Source organism: Bison bison, unplaced genomic scaffold (assembly GCF_000754665.1).
Source record: "Bison bison bison isolate TAMUID 2011002044 unplaced genomic scaffold, Bison_UMD1.0 scf7180017864201, whole genome shotgun sequence".
In the NCBI taxonomy this organism is placed as follows: domain Eukaryota; kingdom Metazoa; phylum Chordata; class Mammalia; order Artiodactyla; family Bovidae; genus Bison; species Bison bison.
Window position 1 is genome coordinate 416145 of NW_011494773.1, and position 25633 is coordinate 441777.

Consider the following 25633-nt stretch of genomic DNA (forward strand, 5'->3'; position numbering starts at 1 on the left):
CCAGTCCATTCTGAAGGAGATCAGCCCTGGGATTTCTTTGGAAGGAATGATGCTAAAGCTGAAACTCCAGTACTTTGGCCACCTCATGCGAAGAGTTGACTCATTGGAAAAGACTCTGATGCTGGGAGGGATTGGGGGCAAGAGGAGAAGGGGACGACAGAGGATGAGATGGCTGGATGGCATCACTGACTCGATGGACGTGAGTCTGGGTGAACTCTGGGAGTTGGTGATGGACTGGGAGGCCTGGCGTGCTGCAATTCATGGGGTTGCAAAGAGTTGGACACAACTGAGCGACCGATCTGATCTGATCTGATCTGACCATCCTGTGAAGCTAAGATAGTTCTGATCTGGCTGATAGAAATTTTTGACACTTAGGACAAGTTTTTCTGGGAGTGAAAAAGAGCACTTATGGAGTTGATTGAAGAGAAATGGTACAGTGGAGCCTGAAGTCTATGTCTAATACAGTGCTTCTCAACCAGCAGTGCATAGCAGTGGGGAAAGAGGAGGGTAGCGACCATAAGTTTTAAAAAGCATGTCAAGCTATAATATAATTTTATGTATGGAGAGTGATAGGAAATTTATGGCTTTCATAAAACAAACTGCAGAAAGTAAAATCTTTTTGGCTGGCAGAGCATAGGTTATAAAAGGTCGAGAAACTGCTGTAATCACTCTTTTATTGTTAATAGACAAAAAAGAGGGATACAAGATAGTGGCTTAGAAGTGGGCATGCAGTGAACCATAAAACCCAGAAAGAGGATACAGTTTAGAAAATGCAGTGAAAAGTAATAAAAATGATTAGTGGGAGGTACGGATTAGTTTGGAAGATAAATATAAAGTAACAGACATATTCAGGAGCCTTTGGAGAACGAATAGGAAGATCTTTACAAGAGAAGGATGGATGATAGTTAAAACTCGAGCTTTAGTTCAAAGGATGCAAGGGACATCTGCTTTGTGGTGATAGTGAGTTGACATCTGAATCCTCAGAAACTACACTGAGTTTCCAGTAGCTTTAGCCTCTAAAATTAGTAGCATTGTCAGCTTGGTTGTCTCATGTTTGTCTAACCATCAGCATCTAGGTGGCAAAGCTGTCATTATTCCCACCCACAGGCAAACCTCACTGCAGCCCTCTTTTTGGTCTCTAAAATTATGCTAATGTGAGGCTAAACTCTCCCTTTACCTCCCAGAGGACTCTAAGAGTTATCACTTGTAATAACGTCTCCAAATATTAAGCTCTGGTAATCTGGCTCCTGCTTTGCTGGAACTCCCCTGTGGGTGGCCCTTTGTTTTAAGAGAGGAAGAGGCTGTTTCCTGTTATCTCCTGGTTGCACCATAACAAGATGACAGACTGGTTCTAGGGTCCATTTCAGTTTTCCTTATAAAAAACTGTGGAAGCAGACAGTGGGAAGATCTCACAAGATGACCCATGCTGAAATGGTGTCTTGGAATTTCAGTAATATTTCTATGGGTTACCTAAAGAGTTCTCCTAAAGTAGATGTTTATGATGATATGGAACAATTTCAGAAATGTATTGTCAAGTGAAAAACTTTTTCAAATTCTACTGTGGGTTATGCTCCCATTTGTGTAAAAAGGGGAGAAGGAATATATGTTTATTATGTATTTGTTTGTATGAAAGTGAAAGTCGCTCAGTCGTGTCCGACTCTTTGTGACCCCATGGACTGCAGCCTGCCAGGCTCCTCTGTCCATGGGATTCTCCAGGCCAGAATACTGGGGTGGGTAACTGTTCCCTTCTCCAGGGAATCTTCCCAACCCAGGGATTGAACCCAGGTCTTCCACATTGCAGGCAGATTCCCTGCCGTTTGAGCCACCCGGGAAGCCCCTCATTTGTTTGTGTGGGCATAGACTATTCTGAGAAGGATATAGACATACATAGCAATAACGGAGTCTAGGGGAGAAGAGACACTTTTAACTCTATACCCTTTTGTACTGTTTGGTTGTTTGTTTTTTTTCAAACCTGTGCACAGATTACTTTTTAAAAGCACAAATAAAAGGAGTGTTTTAAAGAGAAAGACCCTGGGGAATTCTCTGGTGGTTCACTGGTTAGGACCCCAGCTTTCAGTGCCACGGGCTCAGGTTCAATCCCTGGTCAGGGAACTAAGATCCCACAGGCCATATGATGTACCCTCAAAGGGGGAAAAGAAGACCTTGAAGAAATGAAATTTAAGTTTTTATATAAAAGCCTTCAAATTCAGTCATGTCCAACTCTTTGCAACCCCATGGACTATACAGTCTCCAGGCCAGAATACTAGAGTGGGTAGCCTTTCCCTTCTCCAGGAGTTCTTCCCAACCCAGGGATCGAACCCAAGTCTCCCGCATTATAGGTGGATTCTTTACCAGCTGAGTTACAAAGGAAGCCCAAGAATACTGGAGTGGGTAGCCTATCCCTTCTCCAGGGGAGCTTCCTGACCCAGGATTCAAACTGGGGTCTCCTCCATTGCAGGCAGATTCTTTACCAACTGAGCTGTCAGGGAAGCCCAGTGTAAGCCATTTTAAATTGAACCTTGATAACTGAGATAATATAAGTGCCATTGAAAGAATGAGAGCACCCAGCATTGTGGATGAGTGGGGCAGATAATACTATTCATATTTTATTTTTATGAATTTCATATTTAGATTTTTTCTCCCAGTTTTATGGAGATATAGTTAACATACAGCATTGGACAAGTTTAAGGTATATGGCATAATGATTTTATGAAGCTCCAATACTTTGGCCCCCTGATGCAAAGAACTGACTTAAAAGAAAAAAAAAGAACTGACTTATTGGAAAAGACCCTGATGCTGGGAAAGATTGAAGGCAGGAGGAGAAGGGGACGACAGAGGATGAAATGGTTGGATAGCATCACCGACTCAATGGACATGAGTTTGAGCAAGCTCCAGGAATTGGTGATGGACAGGGAAGCCTGGTGTGCTGCAGTCCATGGGTCTCAAAGAGTTGGACACAGCTGAGCGACTGAACTGAACTGAAAATGATTTTACTTACACACATCATGAAATGATACCATAATAAGTTTAGGGAATATTTATCGCCTCATGTAGAAATGAAAGAGAGAACATTTCCTCCTTGTGATGAGAACTCCTAGGATTTCCTCTCTTAACAACTTTTATATGCAACATCCAGCAGTGTTAATTGTATTTACCATTTGTGTGTTACATCCCTAGTTCTTATCTTATAACTGGAAGTTTGTACCTTTTGCCCACCCTCATCTAATTCCCCTTCCCTCCACCCCCTGCATCTGATGACCACAAATCTGATCTCTTTCTGTGTGTGTGTTTGTTTTTGAAGTATATCTGACCTACAACACTATGTTAGCTCCTGTTACACAAAATAGTGATTTTGGTATTTCTTTACATTTCAAAATGATCGCCATAATAAATCTAGTTACGTCACCATGCAAAGATATTGCATAGTTATTTGCTTCATTCCCCACACAGTACGTGTTTTGACTCCCCCACCCTCGCATTTACCGGTTTTATGGTGGGAAAGATTGAAGGCAGCAAAAGGAGAAGGGGGCGGCAGAGAATGAGATGGTTAGCATCATGCATGACTCAATAGACATGAAGATGAGCAGGGGAGCTTGGCGTGCTGCAGTCCACAGGGTCGCAATAGTCGGACATGACAATTTAGCAACTGAACAACACATCACATTATACATCTTTTTGCTTTGTGTATCCCTTAACAACTTATTGTGGCTATAGATGATTTTACTAGTTTTGTCTTTTAACCTTCCTACTAGCTTCATGAGCTTCCCTAAGTGGCTCAGATGGTGAAGAATCCGCCTGTAATGTGGGAGACCTGGGTTTGATCCCTGGGTTGGGAAAATCCCCTGGAGGAGGGCACGGCAACGCACTCCAGTATTCTTGCCTGGAGAATCCCCACAGACAGAGGACCTCGTGGGCTACAGTCCCTGGGGTCACAAAGAGTCAGACGCGACTGAAGCAACTAAGCAAGCACAGCACTAGCTTTATACACAGCTGATTTACTACCTTTCCTGTATATTTGCCTTTACCAATGAGATTTTTCCTTTCATAATTTTCATGTTCCTAGTTGTAGCCTCTTCTTTTTCACTAGAGAAGTCCTTTCTTGTGAAGCTGGTTTGGTGGTACTAAGCTTTTTGGTGGTGCTTATCTGTAAAGCTTTTGATCTCTCCGTCATATCTAAATGAACGTCTCTCCAGGTACTCTTGGTTGCAGGGTTTTCCCTTTCATCACTTGAAAGTTTCTGCTGAAAAGTCAGCTGATAGTGTTACGGAGTTCTTCTGGATGTAACTTGTTGCCTCTCCCTTGCTGCTTTTAATATTCTCTATCTTTAATGTTTCCCATTTTAATTATAGTGTGTCTTGGTGTGACCTTCTTTGGGTTGATTCTGTTTGGGAGAGTCTGTGCTTCCTGGATAGTATTTTAGAAGTCAGATTCAGATGATGGCTGAACATTAAATTCAGAAAAGTCTTCTTAAAAGCCAGGGAGAAGTCAAAACTGGATGTAGAGTTTAGCAGTGGTCCTTAGAGCTACCTGTCAGTGGACAAATTCTCCTGAGGGAAAGGAGCAACAAAGTGCGAAGGAGAAAAGGAGCCAGTGGAGGAGTCCAAGGAACCAGCCTCGAGAGGAGGCACCTGGATATTTCATAATCTCAGAGAACCACGTAGGAGAGGTCAAGAAGGTGGGCATGATCGATGAACTCAGATGCTAAGACAGGTGATATTTAATTCCCTGTGAATAAGATTTTGTTAAATGTGGTCATTTTCATATGAATACTGTCCTGTAGATCCCTTTACAATTTTCAGAATGTCTTCATGTGAATTATCCTATAAGAATCCACTGAAGTACACAATTTCTATCTAACAGTAAAGAAAAGAAAACTCAGAGAGATGGTAATTTTCCTAAGGTTACTGCTGGTACCACTTACTTTCTCCACATGATCAGTCTTGGGGAAGCTGAAGGCTGGTTCAGAGATGCCCGGGGTGGGAGGTTGTTCCCCTCTGGCGCCCAGGAGGCTTGTCATCCCAGCGCCTGTGCGCTCATTCAGTACCTCCTGGGAACAGTATTTGCTGGCCTCTCTCAGCTTCCTGTGAACTGCTGAGGAATTTGATTGTCTAGACTCTAGAGCAGTGGTTTTTAAACTGTGGGTCATGACCTACGAGTGGGTCATCAAATCAATTTAGTGGGTCACAGCCGGACTCACAAGAGCCCGCGGTGCCTGCCTCTTCTTAGTCCTGCCTTCGGTGACTTCACGTTGCTTACTTGAACTCAGCTGTGGTGGAAAACAGCCAGCAACACGAAGTCGGGGCTTTTGTTTGCTTATTTTACTGCAAAGGGCCAGTTGTTAAACATTTACTAGCATACCACTGGTTGTAATGGTCAATTCTTCCTCCCTCCCCCCACAATGGAACAGAATAGGGTAGAAAGAAAAAACACCCAGTTCCATCTATGGTAAAAGTAAGAATTGTTCTGTGAGACTTTAAGTCATAAAGCTACTTACGGGTGTGTTCACATGAGATGTAGTTTTTATACTATGCGTTGCAATTTTTAAAAAGCTTGAAAGTCACTGGTTTGGGGTCCCTTCATTTACTTTCCTCAGGTAATTGAACATCTGCTCTTCTCCTGATCCTTGGTATCCAGTAGCTTTTTTGAAGTAATGCTGCATTTACTATAGGAGGAATGAGACTGAAGTTTTATCAGGCTAAAAATAATTGTTCTAGAATAGGAAAGATCCCCCTATACATCAGTGCTTTTGAACTCAAAGCTATATAAAAATTTCTTCTTAAACCTAAGATTTTTTACAGTGATCATGAATTTTTCTTATAGTCAGAAAACAATAATCATTAAATTCCAAAGATTAGAAGGTTAGTAAATAGAAGAAATCAGATTAAAGTTCATAGCATTGTGTTACTCTGCCACTCTTCATTTCTAGAACTCTCTATAAAGAAATTAAATCCTTTTTTAACTTTTTATTGTTACTGTATTTTTTCTTAATTTTATTGAAGTATAGTGATTTACAGTGTTGTATTAATTTCTGCTGTACAGCAGTGATTCCCTTACCCACATATATACTTTTTTATATTCTTTTCCATTTTGGTTTATTATACTACACTGAAGGTGGTTCCCTGTGCTATACAGTAGGGCCTTTTTGTTTATCCATCCTATGCATACCACTTGGCCTCTACTGATTGCAAACTCCCAGTCCGGTCCTTCTCCCCTTCCCTCTGCCCCCTGCCAACCACAGGTCTGTTCCTGTATGTCTGTGAGTCTGCTTCTCTTTTGTAGGTAAGTTAATTTGTGTCACATTATAGATCCACATACAAGTTATAATCATGTGGTGTTTGTCTTTTTCTGTCTTCACTTAGTGTGATCATCTCTAGGTGCATCCATGTTGCTGTAGATGTCATTATTCCACTCTTTGTATGGCTGAGTAATATTCCATTGTGTGTGTATATACAGTATCTTCTTCATGCACTCATCTGTCAGTGGACATTTAGGTTATTTCCATGTCTTGGCTGTAAATAGTAATACTGTGAACATTGAAGTACATGTATCTTTTCAAATTATACTTTTGTCTCAGTATATGCCCAGGAGTAGGATGGCTGGATCATATGGCAGTTTTGGGGGGCTTTTCTGGTAGCTCAGCTGGTAAAGAATCCACCTGCAGTGCAGGAGACCCTGGTTCGATTGCCAGGTCATGAAGATCTGCTGGAGAAAGGATAGGCTACCCACTCTAGTATTCTTGGGCTTCCCTGGTGGCTCAGATGGTAAAGAATCCACCCCCAATGCAGGAGACCTGGGTTCAATCCCTAGGTTGGGATGATCCCCTGGAAAACGGAATGGCTACCCATTCCAGTATTCTTGCCTGGAGAATTCATGGACAGAGGAGCCTGGTAGGCTACAGTACATGGGGTTGCAAAGAATTGGACACGACTGAGCAACTTTCACTTTTTGTGGCCACTCTAGTGTTTTTAGCGTACCTCCACACTGTTCTCCATAGTGGCTGCACCAGTTTACATCCCTACCAGCAGTGTAAGGGGGTCCCTTTTCTCCATATCCTCTCCAACTTTTATTATTAGCAGGCTTTCAAAACTACAAGGAGGTAATACCACCTCACACCAGTCAGAATGACCATCATTAAAAAGTCTACTTAATTAATTAATTTCTTATGCAATTAATTACTCTTATGCAAATCAAAACTACAATGAGGTACCACCTCACACCAGTCAGAATGGCCATCATTAAATTTGCATAAGAAATCAATTATTTTCAAGGTAAAAACTTTCTTTGAAACAAATCATTTCCCTTTTAATAACTTAGTGGTCTATTTTATAAATCCAAACTTATTTACAGGTATATTATATATAAACATTTTACATATAGATATTATATATGTCCATCAGCAGCCAAATGAATAAGAAAGCTGTGGTACATATACACAATGGAGTATTACTCAGCCATTAAAAAGAATACAAATCAGTTCTAATGAGGTGGGTGAAACTGGAGCCTATTATACAGAGTGAAGTAAGCCAGAAAGAAAAACACCAATACAGTATACTAATGCATATATATGGAATTTAGAAAGATGGTAATGATAACCCTGTATGCGAGACAGCAACAAGAGACACAGATGTATAGGACAGTCTTTTGGACTCTGTGGGAGAGGGCGAGGGTGGGATGATTTGGGAGAATGGCATTGAAACATGTATAATATCATATGTGAAACGAATCACCAGTCCAGGGTCGATGCATGATACAGGGTGCTCAGGGCTGGTGCACTGGGATAACCCAGAGGGATGGTATGCAGAGGGAGGTGGGAGGGGGGTTCAGGATGGGGAACACGTGTACACCCATGGCAGGTTCATGTTGATGTATGGCAAAACCAATACAATATTGTAAAGTAATTAGCCTCCAATTAAAATAAATAAATTTATATTAAAAAATAAAATTTTAAAAAACATATAAAAATATCTAAACATATATAAATATATATGTATATCTCAGATATACTTAAGTGAATTATGCTTCACAGCTAGATAGTTGTAGATAGATCGTAGAATTTTTAATAGATCCCAAGCAGTTTTATTTAGATCAGCCTTGCAATTTTTAAATTTTCAAAAAAAAAGGAAATTATTAAATGTTCATGCCAAAAAAGGGCTTCCCTGGTGGCTCAGACAGTAAAGAATCTGCCTGCAATGAGGGAGACCCTGGTTCGAAATCTGGGTCAGGAAGATCCCCTGGAGAAGGGACAGGCTACCCACTCTAGTATTCTTGCCTGGAGAATTCCATGGACAAGAGGAGCCTGGTGGACTGTAGTCGATAGAGTCGCAAAGAATCAGAACACAACTGAAGCCAAAGAGCAAGCAGCACGAGCATGCCAAAAAAAAACCTCTATGCAAGTATGTTAAATAGTCTGCCCTTAGTATACTCGCTATCTGAGCTAGCAAAGAAGCCGCCTGCAGTGCAGGAGACCTGGGTTCGATCCCTGGGTTTGGAAGATCCCCTGGAGAAGGGAAAGGCTACCCACTCTAGTATTCTGGCCTGGAGAATTCCATGGACTGTATAGTCCATGGGTTCGCAAAGAGTCTGACAGGACTGAGCAACTTTCACTTTCACTTGAATGTAGCTAAAAAAAAGAAACACTTCTGACTGAGTGACATCTGAAAGTCATTCTCATAGATTTGTATCTTTCTGTTCCATGCTGTAACTTTATCACACTCATCTTAGGGTTTATTGTAATAAGAAAATGAACCCAAATAAGCGTAATATGGTGTTTACAGGTCTGTAAGAATGAAATACACGTTCAGAGTTTCATTGAGTACAATTTTCTGAGAAGAATTAGGCTTATTGTCTATGTGACTTTAGTTCTTTACAGGAGAATTCCTTTAAACGGCAATTAAAACTATTCAATGCTCATTTGCAAGTAGGAAGTACATCTGCCCCCATGGATGGTCTCTTGAGCCCATGTTGGTGTTGGCATCAGAGAGTTACACCAGGTGCCTGTATTTTTTAGAAAGGCAGGAGCGTTTCTGGGAGGGCGTGAGAGTCCGATGGTGCTGCTGTGGTCGGGCAGCTCCCTTCTCCCGCGTGACCGCTTTTCAGCGTCACTCGGGGGCTCTTTGCTCTGAACAAACCCCTCGCAGCTGTGCCTGGTGCGCCTGTGTGTCACCCGGGCAGGGCTTCCTGAAATGGATCTTTGCTTTTGCGCCTGTGTTGTTCACTCCTGCATACTCGAGCTGTGCCCAGGAAGGTAGGGGGGAGGCCAGCAGGTTGGCCCTCACTCCCCAGCTGTCTCCTTTCCCCTGTGTCACTCAGGATAAAAATAAAGTGATTCATTCACTCTCTTTCTTACCAAACCAGAATGCTGCCAGGGTACTACCAGGGCGACTCAGATCAGTTGGAAAGGCCTTAGGGGCAAATCTAAGGCACAACTTTAAAAACTTTGTGCATTTAGGTAATTTTAAAAATTAATTTTCTCTTACTCACTTCAGACCTTGCGGGGAGAAAGATCACTCTAGTTATATCATGGTGGTTGAGGTCTGGGCTGTCTTTATTGGAATAGAAGTCCTGATGATGTTCTGTCTTTTCTCAGTTAGAAAAGCTGTTGATGATCAGAGGATCTCCCTGGAAATCTGCACCCCTTTCCTTGAGACAGCTGACGCGTGGTAGAGCGCTGGTCTGGAGCGTGATTGCTGCTTGTCACACCAGGCCTTTTGCCGCTTGAAGAAGCACAGTCTGTATTGTCAGTTGGGAGCCTTTTGCTTCCCACTGGGAACTGTGCTACTGATCATTTCCACAGCAGTCAGCAGGGCGTTTACCATGCGGTCCCCCTGTAAATACTCGCACACCAAAATACTAGGAGCTCGGGCCACATAAAGATTTGTAAGACACGGTCTCTGCCCTTAAAAGAGCGTCGCAGGGGAAGTGAGGGAGGGACATGTACAAGACACAGTCCCCTCCCCCTACCCACCCCCCAGAAAAGGTGCAAGAAACTGTTTGGGGCAATTTAGGGAAGTCTGTCAAGCATTCTGCTCGGGGAACGTGTGCTTCTAAAGTGAGCGCGGAGGGTGGATCTGCTGGGCCACCTCTCCTCCCAGGTGCCTCCAATGGCGTGGTTCACCTTCGCAAATGTTGCCCCATGTTTAAAAGTATTTTTATTCACTGTATTAAAGTAACAGAAGGCAGTTACTTTAATCTGGTGCTAGGCTGGAAGAAAAATTGGGTTTGCTGGACTCTGATAGTTGCCAAACCAGTATAATGTAGTTTACAGGTGCTTTATGATTTTCAAAAGTAACTCTGATGTTATGCCGGTGTTGCTTCTTGACTTTAGAACTAACCTAATAAGATGTAACTTTATTTGATAAAAGCCAAGTGTATAAATAGATAGTATGATCCATAGACATTTGACCAAAAAACACTAAAGCATTTCCACACTAGGACATCAAAGCTTAAAAGAAGATGGGATAACTTCAATAGCTGGTTTTTTTTTTTTTTTTTTTTTAAGTCTTACAAAAAAGCACTGGGCTGTGATCATGACCACAGAGGCAGGGAGGGGAAAAATGCAGTAACATTATCATTCTATACCCTTCCTGCCCCAATTATCCAGCACCAGTTCATCAGGCAGGAGAAGGGATGGAAGCAGCTCTCGACCAGAATTATGGCAGATGTAAGGGACAACAGGCCAGTCTCAAGGTGAGAGTCTAACTGGAGACCTTTCACATAAAGATGGGACCCCACGGGGCTATCTCCTCCTTGGAAAGTTTAACCAGAAATAAACGAGCCCCCCCCACCTGACCTCCGCTGCTCAGGCACTGAAAGAAATTGCCTGTCTTAAACCTTGGTGGGGAGTGAGATGGAGTAGGGGACTCTCCCCTGTCCATTTACAACCCTATTCCCTAGGTGCTCCAAAAAACTTCAAACTGAGAATTTCGTTTAAGTAGTCCTAAGCTAGTAGTGGCCCAAGGCACCCAGTAGAATTAAATACTTTTTTTGTTTTCTGGAGAAATCATCCTTCAATTCAAATCTCAAATAATTCCCACAGGTAACATTTTAAGAACCATGGTATCACAGTTTAGCAAAGAGGGAAGCATGGCGCCATAAGTAAAAGTCAGCAAAAGTAACAGCTAACAACATCAGACCTGTAAAAACTAAGATATTGAAATAACTAGACGTACAATTAAAAAAATATTTCTCAAAGACAAATATTGTATATTAATGTATATTTGTGAAATCTAGAAAGATGGTACTGATAAACCTATTTGCAGGGCAGCAGCAGAGACGCAGACATAGAGAACAGACTTATGGACATAGGCAGGCAGTGGGTGGGGATGAATGGAGAGAGTAGCATGAAAACATATGCACTAACGTGTAAAACAGCCAGTGGGGATTTGCTGTATGACTCAGGGAACTCAAACCAGGGATCGGTGACATCCTAGAGGGGTGGCATAGGGTGGGAGGTGGGAGGGAGGCTCAAGAGAAAAGGGACATACATATATACCTATGGCTGATCCATGTTGATGTGACAGAAACCACCACAATATTATAATTATCCTTCAATTAAAAATAAATAGATTTTTTAAAAAATAGCTAAAAACAAACACACAAAAAAACTTGCTCATATGTTTAGAGAAATTAAAAGAGGGAGTGAAACTATGAGTAAAACCAAGAGATTAAAATTATGACCAAATAGATTTGAAAAAGAACTAAGTAGCACTTTCAGAATTGAAAACAATATAGTAATTAAAGTTTAAAAATCAACAGATGGGCTTCAGTACAGATTAGATCCAGCTGAAGAGAGATTCAATGAGCTGAAGTTGTTTTTAAAGAAACTATCTGAAATGTAGTACAGAAAAAAATAATAAAATGGTGGAAAACCAAGCGAGAAGCCCTAATAGATATCTAATTGGAGTTCTGGAAAGAAAAATGGGACAGGGGCAATATTTGAAGAGTTAATGGCTAAAAGCTTTCCAAAGCTGATGAAAGATACACAAATTGCAGCGAATCGCAAGAAATCCACACCTAGACACACCATACTTAAACTTTAGAATAACAGAGACAAAGGAAAGGTGTTAAAAGCAGCTAGAGAAAAAAGAAGCCTTACCAAAGGATGCCAGCATACTTCTCAACAGAGATAGTGGAAACCTTACCATTGATGACAAGAAAGAATTACCAAACCTAAAGCATGTTTAAAGCATTTCACAGATGAGAATTAAAAAAAGACACTTTTTAACATACAAAATCCTGAAGAATTTGCCCCTAACAAACCGCCACAAAAGGAAAGAACCTAAAGAACGTATTTCAAATAGAGAAAGATGATACCGAAAAAGGTTTGAGATGCAAGGAGGAATTATGAGCAAAGACTGTGTAAAAATATGGACAAATATAAACATAATGACCAGTGAAGTAATAATGATGTTCTTGTAAGGTTAAAAGGGAGAGGAAGGGAATGAAAATATCCAACATCAATATCATATAAATCAAGAGAGAAGGTATGATCAGAGTCAGAGGCATCTAACCCGACATGGTACAATGAAAAGATGAAGATATTGATTAACTTCAGCCATACATACTTTATACAAATGCAGAAGTGAGTAGAGTAGTTACTAAAAGATTACAAATGTGAAACTTCCAAAATAGTAGAGAGGAAATGAGATGATAAAAATGATAAATCCGTAAGAAAACACAGAAAAGGTGGAACAAATAGCACGATTTAAGAAATAAATAAAAATATTAGTAATTACGGAAATGTGAATGAACTAAATGTTCCAGTGAAAGTCAGAGACTGATTCATTGGACACATATTTACTGAGCATCCACTATGTGAAAATTCCGTGGACAAAGGCGCCTGGCTGTCTGCAATTCGTGGGGTCACCAAAGGCTCAGACACAACTTAGCACAAAACCACACTGTGTGCCACACACAGGGGTCAGCACTGGCACACAGCTCAGAGCAGTGGACAAAAGGACCAAGAGTCCCCAGTGGGAGAGAGACGGGAAACCAAATAAGGAACACAAATAGTACGTTAGATAGTGGTGAGTGTTCCAGAGAAAAGTGAAGCCGTGAACGCGAACAGGGAATGAGGAGAAGCACTATTCTGAACAGTAGTCAGGAGGGGTGGCGTTTGAGTGAAGACCTGAAGGGGGTGAGGGCCTGAACTGGTGGTGATGAGGGAAAGGAATTCCAAGCAGAGGGAACAGCGCGAGCGCCTGCCTTGAAAGGGATCGTGGCTGCCGCGTTTGGGAAAGACAAGCAGGCCAGTAGGGAGCAAGGAAGAGTGGGCACAGATGGGCCTCAGAGATGATGAGGGGTCAGATCCCGAAGACCCCACAAGCTAAGGAAAGGACCTGTACTTTCCTTTTGAGGGAAGTGCGAGCCGTCAGAGCGTCCGGGGTAGAGGCGTGCAGGAGCTGACTTGGGATCTAATGTCATCTCTGTGGCTTCTGCGTCAGACAGGGCAAGGTAGTAGCAGGGGAGGTGGGGAGAAGCGTTCAACCAGAAGAGGATATATTGTCAGCCTCAGTTTTAAGCAGCCACTTGTAGACTGTTTAAAAGTAGAGATACATCTCAATCATAAGCATATAAAAAAGCATGAAAGGAAAAGTTGGAAAAAGATATACTAGGAGGGTGCATTATAGTCATCAGACAAAATAGATTTTAAGGCAAAAAGTATATTGAAAAATAAAAGGGATCACTACCTTTTGGCAAAAAGTTCGAAAGATTCACCAGGAAAGTAACCTTTCCTTGTGGGCTTATTTTAACTAGCATATTGACTGATTTTTAAAATTAAATAAAATGAATAGTTATAAAAATATATATACATTGGGCAAAACTTAACAGAACCACAAAGAGAAACAGACAAATCCATCTTCGTTATGGAATGTTTTAATGTGACTCAGTAATTGCTAGATCAAGCAGTCTGAAAAACTTGAAAACATTTTAGGAAGTTTGAACTACTCAGTTAACAGACTTGACATAATAGATATTTGTAGAACATCATGCTGTGTAAGTGCATAATAAACATTAGTATCTGTAGAGACTATGTAGTAGGCTTTAAATCAAAGACCATCTTCCTTGATCACAGTCCAATAACAGAAGGATAAGTGGAAGAGTCTCATGTGTTTAGAAATTAAGAAAGAGTTAATTCATTAAAAAAATCGTAGTTAGGAAACACTGTTTATCAAAACCTGAGGAATATTAAAGGCAAATTTATTCTAGGGAAAGGGGAGAGGCTGAAAAGTTAATGTGCTAAGTGTCTGACTTAAGAAGTTAAAAAAAGAACAACAATATAAATCCAAAGATGATAAAGATAAAAGAGGAAATTAACAAAATAGAAAATAAACATGGGGTTGTGAGGAACAAATAAAGACATTATACATCCTTCAGAGATAAAACAGATGGTAGGAAGATACTATGAATAACCTTGTTTTGATACATTTTTAAAACTTTGTTGAGTTGGATGTGTGTGCTTAGTCACTCAGTGGCGTCCAACTCTTTGTGACCCCGTGGACTGTAGCCCACCAGGCTCCTCTGTCCATGGGAATTCTCCAGGCAAGAATACTGGAGTGGGTTGCCATGCCCTTCTCCAGGGGGCCTTCCCAACCCAGGGATTGAACCCAGGTCTCCCACATTGCAGGCTGATTCTTTACCATCTGAGCCACCGGGGAAGCCCAGGAATACTGGAGGGTAGCCTGTCGCTTCTCCAGGGGATCTTCTTGACCCAGGAATCGAACTGGCATCTCCTACATTCCAGGAAGCTTCTTTACCAGATAAGCTACCAGGGATGGATACAATTTTAGTATTTAGCTTACAAAAATTTACTAAATATAAAGCCCAAATATTCTTTTACTTATTAGAAAACTGAATCAAGAACAAGTCTTCTCAGAAGCTCAACCCTAGGCTTTTATAGTTTTACTGGACATTCAAGAACCACATATACGAATCTTCTATGAACGGTTCCAGAGTCAAGGAAAAGGGGGAACACCCTAACTCTTATCATCTTAATATCAAGACCTAACAAAGACAGTCTACCCCAAAAGTTCTGAAATTATAATTTCTTAATTGTGGATATAAATGCAAAAGAATCTGGCTACAGCATTAGCGAACTGAGCCCAACAATGTTAAAAAAAATCATGATCAAGTTAGGGCCACCCAGAGCTTCAAGGATTATGTCATATTTAAAAATTGACTCGTAATTTTCTGCAGTAACAGATCAAAGGGGAAAAAAAATCATATGCTCCTCTCAATGGATACAGAATGAGCATTTGATAAATTCAGTACTTTCATGACTTAAATAAAAAAAATTCCTAGCTAACTCAGAAAAGAACCTAATAATAGAATATCTCTACAAAAAGTCAACAGTAACTATCATACTATTAGTTGGGAAACCTTGAAAATATTTCCTTTAAGGTGCAGAACAGGACAAGGGAACCCATCACTTCTATTGAGTGTTATACTGAAAGTCCTGGTCAATAAAGTAGCACAAGGGAAAAAGTGAAGAAAGGACTGAAGAAAATCTGTCATTATTCTCACATAATGCATCTGTCTGATTGGAAACCCAAAACAAGTATTCAAGTAAATTTTTAGCTTTATAAGCATTTTCCAAAATCGATTACAGATTATAGAAAAGATAGCCTTTGTATCGGGCTCCCCAGGTGGTGGTAGTGGTAAAGAGCCCGCCTGCCGGTGCAGGAGACATAAAAGACGTGGGTTCCATCCCCAGGTTGGGAAGATCCCCTGGAGGAGGGCTTGGCAATCCACTCACGTATTCTTGTCTGGAGAATCCCATGGACAGAGGAGCCTGGCGGGCTACCGTCCAAGGGCTCATGACAAAGAGTCAGACACAACCGAAGCTACTTAGCACAGACCCTTTGTATCAAAGTTATAATCATGAAAACATATAATATACCTAGGGAAGAATCTAACAAAAATAGTTAAAACCTAGTGTTTAAAAAGTTACAAAGCCCTATGTAGAGTCACTTAGAAGAAAGAAAAAAAAAAACAGTGAAGAGAGATACATGTTCATAGATTAAAAATCAGTTTGGTAAGATGTCAGTTCACTCCAAAATTGATCTGTAGACTGGAGAAGAGGATATTAGTTGTTCATTTTTTAAAAACTTAAATTGATTCTGAAATTTACCTAGAAAAGAAAAAGGCCAAGTAATAACCCTTCCACTCTTACGGAATAGTAATGAGAGATAGGGGCCACATGTGACTTGTCTTACACATAAGCAGAATTATTATCAAGGTAAAGAAATTAAGAAAATGTGGTATTGGCACAGTAAACTGTGTTTCTTCTACATGGAAACAGTGTATGGTAGAGAAATACTGCAGTTAAAGGAGGAAAGGGTAGATTTTTCAATAAATAATGCTAGGAAAATTTGTTATTGTGTGATAAAAACTGAAAGTAGATATGTGCTTGATACTGTACACAATTTTAGTTTGGATTAAAATACTTAAATACAGAAGCAAAAGTGTCCATATTTTATAAGACAGTATATGACAATATATAATGTAAGGAAATGCTTTCTCAAGTCAGATCCCCAAAGTGCAAACTAGAAAGGTGAAAACTGATCAAGTTGACTTTGTTCAAATTAAGAACTTCTAAGACACCCTAACTATGTTGGGCGGGGGGTGGGGGGGTTTGATTTGTTTTCCTTTTATCCTTGAGTCCTTATCTACATGAAATACATGCTAAAGTATTTATGGGTAAAATGATGTGTTATCTTGGGTTTTCTATGAAGTATTCCAGAAGAAAAAGCATGCACGGGGAGAGAGAGAAATGAAATAATTGTAGGATGCTGATGGTGATCAAAGCTAGAGGATGGGAACAGGAAAGTGTCTGATACTCTTCTAGTTTGTGTGCATGTTTGAAATTTTTAATTTAAAGAAGAATTTTGAAGAAATTATCTGTTTTTTACGGTGACTGCCCTGGATATTCTAGAAGTCTTAACATTTGAAACGAAGTCATTTTCTGGAAAGGTCGCTTGTTAAGTGTATATCTGAAAATGCAACCTAATTTTTATCTCGGAATAGGACTTTACTTATAAATTAATAAATCATGAAACAAGCTCTATAAAAAGAAAAGATACTCTAAAGAGATTGAAGAAACAAGTCACAAACTCAGTGAGGGTGTTTGTAACATACCTTCAAAAACTTACTGTCCAGGTATTAAGCAAAGAACTTTAAAACTCAGTAAGTAGTTTCTTAGCTATGACGTCAAAAGCATAAGCAACAAAGAGAAAGAGATAGACAAACTGGACAGCATCAAAGTTTTTACATTGTGTGCTTCAGAGGACACCATCAGAATGAAATGGCCAACCACAGAATGGGAGAAAATACTTGCAATTATATATATGATAAGGGACTTACATCTAGAATATGTAGAGAAGTCTTACAACTCATTAATTGAAAAGACAACTCAGTTTTTTAAATGGGCAATGGTCTGAACAAGACATTTCTTCACAGAAGATATACATGCAAATCGCATATGAAAACATTCTCAACAGCATTAGTTTCTAGGTAAATGCAAATCAGAACCACATCAGAATATCATTTCATACCCACCAGGATGGCGATATTCAAAAAAAGACAATAACAAGTGTTGATGAGGATGTGAAGAAGTTAGAAGCTTTATACTCTGCTTGTGGAAATCCAAAATGGTGCACCTACTTTGGAAAACAATTTGGCAGGTCCTCAAACCATTAAACATAGAATTACCATTATAACCCAGCAATTCTACTCTTATGTATGTAACCCAAATGAAGACATATGTCCAAACAAAAACTTGAACTTGAATGTTTCACTTCAGTTCAGTTCAATCGCTCAGTCGTGTCCGACTCTTCGCAACCTCATGAATTGCAGCACGCCAGGCCTCCCTGTCCATCACCAACTCCCGGCGTTCACTCAAACTCATGTCCATCGAGTCGTGATGCCATCCAGCCATCTCATCCTCTGTCGTCCCCTTCTCCTCCTGCCCCCAATCCCTCCCAGCATCAGAGTCTTTTCCAATGAGTCACCTCTTCGCATGAAGTGGCCAAAGTACTGGAGTTTCAGCTTTAGCATCATTCCTTCCAAAGAACACCCAGGACTGTTCTCTTTTAGATGGACTGGTTGGATCTCCTTGCAGTCCAAGGGACTCTCAAGAGTCTTCTCCAACACCACAGTTCAAAAGCATCAATTCTTTGGCACTCAGCTTTCTTCACAGTCCAACTTTCACATCCATACATGACCACTGGAAAAACCATAGCCTTGACTAGACGGACCTTTGTTGGCAAAGTAATGTCTCTGCTTTTGAATATGCTACTAATATGCTATCTAGGTTGGTCATAACCCTCTGTGTTTATAGCAGCATTATTAATAATATCCAAGAGGTGGAAACAGCCCAAACATCCAGCAACTAGTGAGTGAGTAAATATAGTATATATACACAAGAGAGTATTACTCAGCCATTTCAGGAATAGAATACTGATACATTCTTCAGTGTGAACAACCCCTGAAAACATTATGGTAAGTGAAAGAAGCCAGACACAAAGGACTACATTTTAAAGGATTCCACTTAATATGCAGTGTCCAGAATGGGCTTCTCTGATGGCTCAGCGGTAAAGAATCTGCCTGCAAGGCAGGAGCTGCAGAAGATGCAGGTTCAACCCCTGGGTTGGGAAGATCCCCTGTAGAGGGACATGGCAACCCATTCCAGTATTCTTGCCTGGAGAATCCCATGGACAGAGGAGCCTGGCAGACTACAGTCCGTGGAGTCCTAAAGAGTCAGACACGACTGAGGCGACTGAGCACACAGAAGAGGCAATATTAGATAGATAATAATAGACAGAAGAGCCTGGAGTGCTGCAATCCAAGGGGCTGCAAAGAGTCCAACACAACTTAGAGACTGCACAGCAACAACAGAACAGGCAAACCTACAGAGACAGAAAGTAGCTTCATGGTCACCTAGGGGTAGGGGATGAGGTATATGGGGGTGACGGCTAAGAGATGTGGGTTTTCATTTCCTTTCAGTGAAAATGTTCTAGACTTGATTGTGGTGATGGGTGTACCCTGAATATACTAAAAGCCACTGAATTTTACACCTTAAATGGATGAATTGAATGGTATGGAATTATATCCCAATAGAGCTATTTACAAACACTAAAAAGCAATAACTCAATTGGAAAATAAGCAAAAGGCATGTCCTGGAATTTTGTTGAAGTGTATGTGTAATACTAGATAAACTTGAAAAAATGCTCAACCTCATTCCTAATCAGGCAGATGCCACAGTAGGATACCATCGTATCTCAGTTGATTCACAAAAATTTTATACTCAGGCAATACCACTTTTCCACATGTAGAGAAGGCCAGGGGGTGGGGGAAGCTCTTACCCTGTCAGAGGGGGTGTGAATTGGTACAACTGCATTCAAAAATAATCTGGCATTATTTTTAGAGGGTTGGAGATGCAAGTATTTATGACCCAACAATTCCACTCCTAAGTATCTATCTAAAGAAATTCTTCCAGTTGTGTGCTGAGATCACATGTAAGAATAGCCACATAACAAAATAGCATTGTAAAATTCAAACCTACATAAAGCTGAAATATAATGTTTAGGATATGAGTATATATAGTAACCAAACCTGTTTTTTTTTTAAAGCAAACAAGGGAAAGATAAACCCAAAATTCAGGGTAGTGGGGATGGGAAAGAATTAAGAGAGTCTCACTGGAGAAGGAAATGGCAACCCCCTCCAGTACTCTTGCCTAGAGAATCCCATGGACAGAGGAGCCTGGTGGGCTGCTGTCCATGGGGTCGGACAGAGTCAGACACGACTGAAGCGACTTAGCATGCGTGCATGCACTGGAGAAGGAATGGCACCCCACTCCAGTGTTCTTGCCTGGAGAATCCCAGGGACAGAGGAGCCTGGTGGGCTGCCGTCTGTGGGGTCGCACAGAGTTGGACATGACTGAAGCGACTTAGCAGCAGCACGGGGGATTTGAGGTAGTTCTTTTCCTAAACTGGATGGAGGAGTGTAGGGATATTGGGGGCTAGCGCAGGGGATACAAGGCCAAGTATTACCTGATAACCCCACATGGAAAGAAGATTTAGACAAACTGGAGCATACATAGAATAGTTTTTCCACGCAGTTCAATATCGAATGCTAAAAATGCTGACTCTGAGGTTCGAGAAAAGGGTAACTTGTATTGAAGAAGCAAAAGGGATAAATGTTGTTGTGGGGGAAGAAACTAAGAGGACTACACAAAAAAACAGCAGCAGCAAAATGAGAGTGTTTTAGAACAGGTGTTTCTGTTTCTGTTCTGAGAGTGTTTCTGTTTCCAACAAAAGTAGTTAAAAAGAGCTCAACCCGGTGCTCGGTGACAGCCTAGAAGGGTGGGAGGGAGGTTCAAGAGTTGGGGGACACGTGTATACTTATGGCCGATTCATGGTGTTGTATGGCAGAAACCCACACAACATTGTAAAGCAGTTACCCTCCGATTAAAAAATAAACTTAAAAAATTATTAACTGAATAGTTTTCTACTTCCAATGACCTTCATTTATCTGGGCCACAGCTACTTTATTCTTCAGTAACGCTAACTTATCCAAACATTGCCAGAGATTAGTACAAGCCCACGTGGTCATGTCCGATACTCAGTGGTTGACTTCCTCTCTTCCAGATCCCATTCACACTAAAAGATGAAGCACAGACCCGAGGAGGAGGAACCTGCTCACTGCTCCACTCCCCCTGGGTGCCTGACTCCAGTGAAGCACTCACCAGTGCTGCAAGGGGTCCAGAGTATTTTTTTGCTGCTTCAGTCCCCAATGCCTTCCAGCAGAAGTGGCAGTAGACTGTTGCCCATCAGCCAGTCCAGGCTTGTTCTGAGATGACAGGGAAACGTATCAGCTGGGTTTCGATGGAACTTGGCAGTGGGGACCTTCAGCGGATGCGATATATACCCCATCTGAGCACATGTGTATCTTTTCCCTCTTTCCCCCCCGTTCCCCCACCTGCTTAGGTCTTCTCTGCCCCTCTCCTGCTACCACACAGATGATATAAAAGAAGCTCTTTGGCTATTTGCATTTTGCTTCCTCTTCTTTTCCAGACTTTGCAGTATTAAGCTTTACCTCCTACAAACCTAGAATCCCAACAACGTTATCTACCAAAGCTGTTCTTCCCTTTCCGGAGGGTTTGGGAGAAAGGGGGAGCTTGCATCACAAGTTTCCCGGGGCGTAAAGACAAAGTCGGTCTGCCGCTGACCACATGAGCCACAGTAAATGCACCCTTTGGAATTAACTGATTTCTAAAATTAATAAAGTAAGTCTATTTTTATTTTTTTTTCCATTTACTAATTTCCCAACAATCAGTATTCACAAACAAGACTGAAATGGGATCAACTTCTCATTTTATTTCATTGCTGGGCAATTTTTTAAACTTTGGTTAAGAAATGTGAGCTCTAAAAGAGATGCTTCATTCTTACATTTGGTTTCAGCAGATGGTGGGTCCAGGCTCTTCCCCAAGGGAAGTTCCAGCACCTGGGGTGCTGGTGCGTGTGCACGTCTCCATTACCAGACCACAGCAGACGGGTCCTCCCATGGCGTGTGGATTTGTATCCAGTCGCACAGTGTTTACCTAAACAGTTCTCAGGATGATACAGCTCAGCCCTGCTTCCTGCTTAGCCTCTGCTTTCATGCTTCCTCATCCATCCTAAGTGGACCCTATCCAGGTCTTCTCTCTGGCTTCCACTGGAGAAAAGGTTAAAAGGTGACTGCAGAGCCCACTAAAGGTTGACTTAGCTACCACAGGAAGCTATTGGAGGAGAATCCAGCATCTGGGGTTTCTACAACAGGGTGGTAGAGATTCAGCACTGAAATCCTAAAAAAAAAAAAGGACACCCAGAAAGGCGGAGAGAAGAGGGGCTCTGTTGCCTTCTTGGTGAATGAAAAGAGGTCTGAGCACATGGAAGCCTTCTCTTTCTTCATGAGGGATGAAGTCTGTCAGTTGCAGGAGAGAAGAGAAGAATGCATTCAGATGTTCCTGAGACTTCTGAGTAGTTTGAGGACCATCTTTGCTAATTTGGTTATGAATTGATTAGTAGACAAATTAGAATTCCCCCATAGCCCCCTGCTGATGTGTAGAACTGGGAAATAAGGTGTTTGGGGAGACATACCATGCAGTTCTTACAAAAGAGCATAGGAAGGTATGAGTCTAGTAAAAGAACTTCTCGACCAATTAGAGTGTTTAGAATTGCCGTAGATAACCATCAGAACTGACTCCTCAGGCTAATTGCTTATTGCATTCACCACGTGCTGATCAAGTGTAAGACCAGAACTCCAGAACTCCAGGTCTCTTCCTTCATTTACCCAAGTATTTTAACGTCCTTATTATTGGTACTGGACTTCTCTTGGTAACAAACTGAGCAAATCATATGATCCTCCCTCTTTACCCTTAAAGAACAGAGCCCCTCTTTACCCTTCCCCTAAAGAGGCACATATTTTAAAAGATGGACAGAAAAATGGTTTGGGTTTCTGCAGTCCTGTAAGTGACATGTGGAACAGGGAGGCTGGGCTTCAGACCCCTGCCCATATTTGTATCAGCTAAGATAAGAATAGAGCCCTAACACAGAAAGAAGATTTGGAATCACAGCAGGGCTGTTTTTCTTTGGGATCCTTCAGGAAACACTGCTCATGGCCTTAGTTTATTAGTGTGAACACAGAGGCCAGTGTTCTAGTGATGTCTAATGAGGTTGGATAAAAAGGAGGGTTTAGAACTTCCCTGGTGGTCCAGTGATTAAGAGATTGAGACTCCATGCTTCCACTGCAGGGGGCTTGAGTTTGATCCCTGGTTGGGGAACTAAGATCCCACATGCCGTGGTTCGGCCAATAAATAGCCAGGGATGGGTCGGGGGTGGGGGGGCAGTATTCTAGGGCCTGTAAGATTACTTCCCTCTTCTCAGTTAAGCCTCAAGGACCAACAATATCAGCTATAAGGCACCACTTCTTAAAATACAGTTTCTAGGTAGGCTGGACCTAACCCAGCCATAACAACATCTCTAAAGCTGCAGCCTGAAATTACATGTTTTAAATAAGCACTTGGGTGATTCTTTCACCCACTGAAATTTGAGAAGGACTGCCATCAATGAACAGACTGAAAATCTGGGCTGGCTGTAGCCATGGCTGATGAGCTAAGCATGCTGTATCTCCTCTCCAGACCCACAGGCTCCCTTTGGTAAGACAGGACAATCCCACCAGCGCTGATTTTACAGCCAGGACATAGTTCCTGAAATAAGAGTGGAAGTAAATGGGTGTCACATGGGATGGAGTGTGAGAGAGGAGCCCTCAGAATTGGCTGGGCGTAGACAAAGCAGGGGAGAAGGCAATGGCAACCCACTCCAGTACTCTTGCCTGGAAAGTCTCATGGATGGAGGAGCCTGGTGGGCTGCAGTCCATGGAGTTGTGAAGAGTCGTACACGACTGAGCGACTTCACTTTCACTTTTCACTTTCCTGCATTGGAGAAAGAAATGGCAACCCACTCCAGTGTTTCTTGCCCGGAGAATCCCAGGGGCAGGGGAGCCTGGTGGGCTGCCGTCTATGGGGTCGCACAGAGTCGGACACGACTGAAGCGACTTAGCAGCAGCAGCAGCAGTAGACAAAGCAGGAGAAGAGTCTTAGTGACCAAATTCATGAGTTTAATTTGGGACAACTCAAGAAGGAGCAAGGTGAACACACAGAGACAGACACATACATACAGGCACTAACATATTGTACACATCCTACACCCTCAAATTTTAGCTTCAGAAAGTCTTTTCTTTTTTTAACCAGTGGTAATTTCAGTAGAGGAACATGCTAGATGGTTCCTCACTTATTGTAGTTGATTGCTTCAGGTGGACATGAAACCACAGTAGAATTGTGCATTGCTCAGGCACCCGTGACCTCACATGAGAGATTGAACGTGGAGCTGTGCTTTCCTTGGCCTCTTCCATTCCAAAACTCCCTGACAAGAGGCCCATCCTCTGAAAAGGAATCCCCGGTGAGCTCTTCTAGGGTCCGCCCGAGGACAGAATCAGCCTCATATTTGTGGGCCATTTGCCACAGACAGTTTCTCTCATTCTCATCTGAATTTATAGTGAATACACAAGCCAACACATTTCCATATGCAAAAATCACACCGGGTGATTTTTGCCCACAGTTAAATGGAGGTCAAATGGAGATGATTTCTGCCCAAATCTCAGCCACCGCCTCTGTGTGTCTGAGGATAATTGCTGCGAGAAGGAACAAAACACAGACTGAAGTACAGCCCCCCTCCCCCCACCGTGAACTCCCTGAACAGGGCAGAGGGCGGGCAGAGAGCAGCGCAGTGCACGCTGTCCAGGGAATTCACAGTCAGCAGTGCCTCAGTGTTTGAGAGTCTCGGCCTTCAGATTCCAGTTCCCTCTGATCATTAGATGTGGGCATGGCATTAAGAAGGATACCTCACGAGTCAAGACTTACACCTTAGAATAAGGCTTTTATTGTTTAGAAACAATCTTCCAGAAGATGAAACGATCCAAGATTCCCCAAAAATTTTATACAAAGATTTTGAGAGTAATATTTGTATTTGTCTTTATACCTCAGTCTATGCGTCTGGGGCCAAGTCATTGTGTGGCACGTGTGCAACTTCCCTGCATGCCTCTCACGTCGTAGCACCTGCTTCCAGGAACACCAGAAGAACACGGGGTCTCGGGGTGGGGAGGTGGGGGTCAGGAGGGGAAACCCATGATGCCCCAAGGCTGCAGAGACCCAAACTCCAGTCGTGTGCGCCCTGACCTGGAAGGTGTCTAGCCAAATGTCCAAGGAGAAATAACGATCAAGGAAGAAGGCGAGAGGAGGAACCCAAGGAGCAGACCAGAGAGGGTCAGTTCCCACCCTCTACCTCGGAGTTCTGCATATCCATTGGGCCCAATATAGTTGATGACCCCCAGGACCTGCGTTACCTAGATCTTCTCCCGGAACAACCCTCAATGCTGATTGACGTCCAGGGGACAATTTGCAAAACTAACAGACTTGTCCTTAATCCCAGGTAAGTACGAGATACAATTCCGGGACTTTTGTCTTGGGAACCTGCCTAAAGAAAGATGCTTGCCTGGTATAACGTGATCCAGATGCCCCTCGAGCAGACGTGGGTCAGCGATGGATGAGCAATCTGACCTCAGCGCCAAGGGTCTTCCAGTCTGGTCCTGTCCAGGCCATTCTCCACCCCACCTTCCCCCGTAGGGTGTCCCAAATCCCGTGAACCCTGCAATGTGTCGACTCAACCACCCCTCTTCCTCCATCCCCACCACCTCTGACACGGAAAATCCATGTCTCCTGAAGAAATCGACCTTCCCCTAACCAAACCCACACTTGCTTTACTACAGTGATTCTCAGACCCAGCAAGAAGAAGAAATGTTCCAGAAGGGGAACCCCCGTCTCAGCCATCATCTGCCTGGAGCCGGAGGTCGCGGGCCCCAGGCCTCGCAGTGAGGTCCGTCGCTGCTGTGTTTCCCGAGGGGCAGGCAGGCAGGCAGTGGTAATCCCTCCTCTCTCCCTGTGGAGGTCGGGCCTCAGCTGCACTTGCAGGACTTCACCACCATGTTAGACAGCTGCTCCACTTTGGGGGTCCTCCCGACATAGTACAGGATGGTCAGG

At 42.3% G+C, this 25633-nt stretch overlaps 2 protein-coding genes across 10 annotated transcripts in view; one reads left to right on the forward strand and one right to left on the reverse strand.

Annotated features, from left to right (window-relative positions):
- TTLL5 (tubulin tyrosine ligase-like family, member 5) overlaps positions 1 to 21048 on the forward strand; it is a 317321-nt gene extending 296273 nt beyond the window's left edge. For all 9 annotated transcript variants that reach the window (XM_010844355.1, XM_010844354.1, XM_010844353.1 and 6 more), the window contains one exon: positions 20646 to 21048. Coding sequence is in view for 1 of the 9 variants with exons in the window: in XM_010844361.1 (XP_010842663.1) it covers positions 20646 to 20668 (23 nt within the window). In the remaining 8 variants the exon portion in view is untranslated. The remainder of the gene's footprint in view (positions 1 to 20645) is intronic.
- A 3405-nt stretch (positions 21049 to 24453) lies between these two features.
- The window catches only part of TGFB3 (transforming growth factor, beta 3), a 25265-nt gene continuing 24085 nt past the window's right edge, over positions 24454 to 25633 (reverse strand). Inside the window, exon 8 of the mRNA XM_010844366.1 lies at positions 24454 to 25633. This exon is cut by the window's right edge and continues 23 nt beyond it. Coding sequence (XP_010842668.1) covers positions 25549 to 25633 — 85 coding nt within the window. The 3' untranslated portion in view covers positions 24454 to 25548.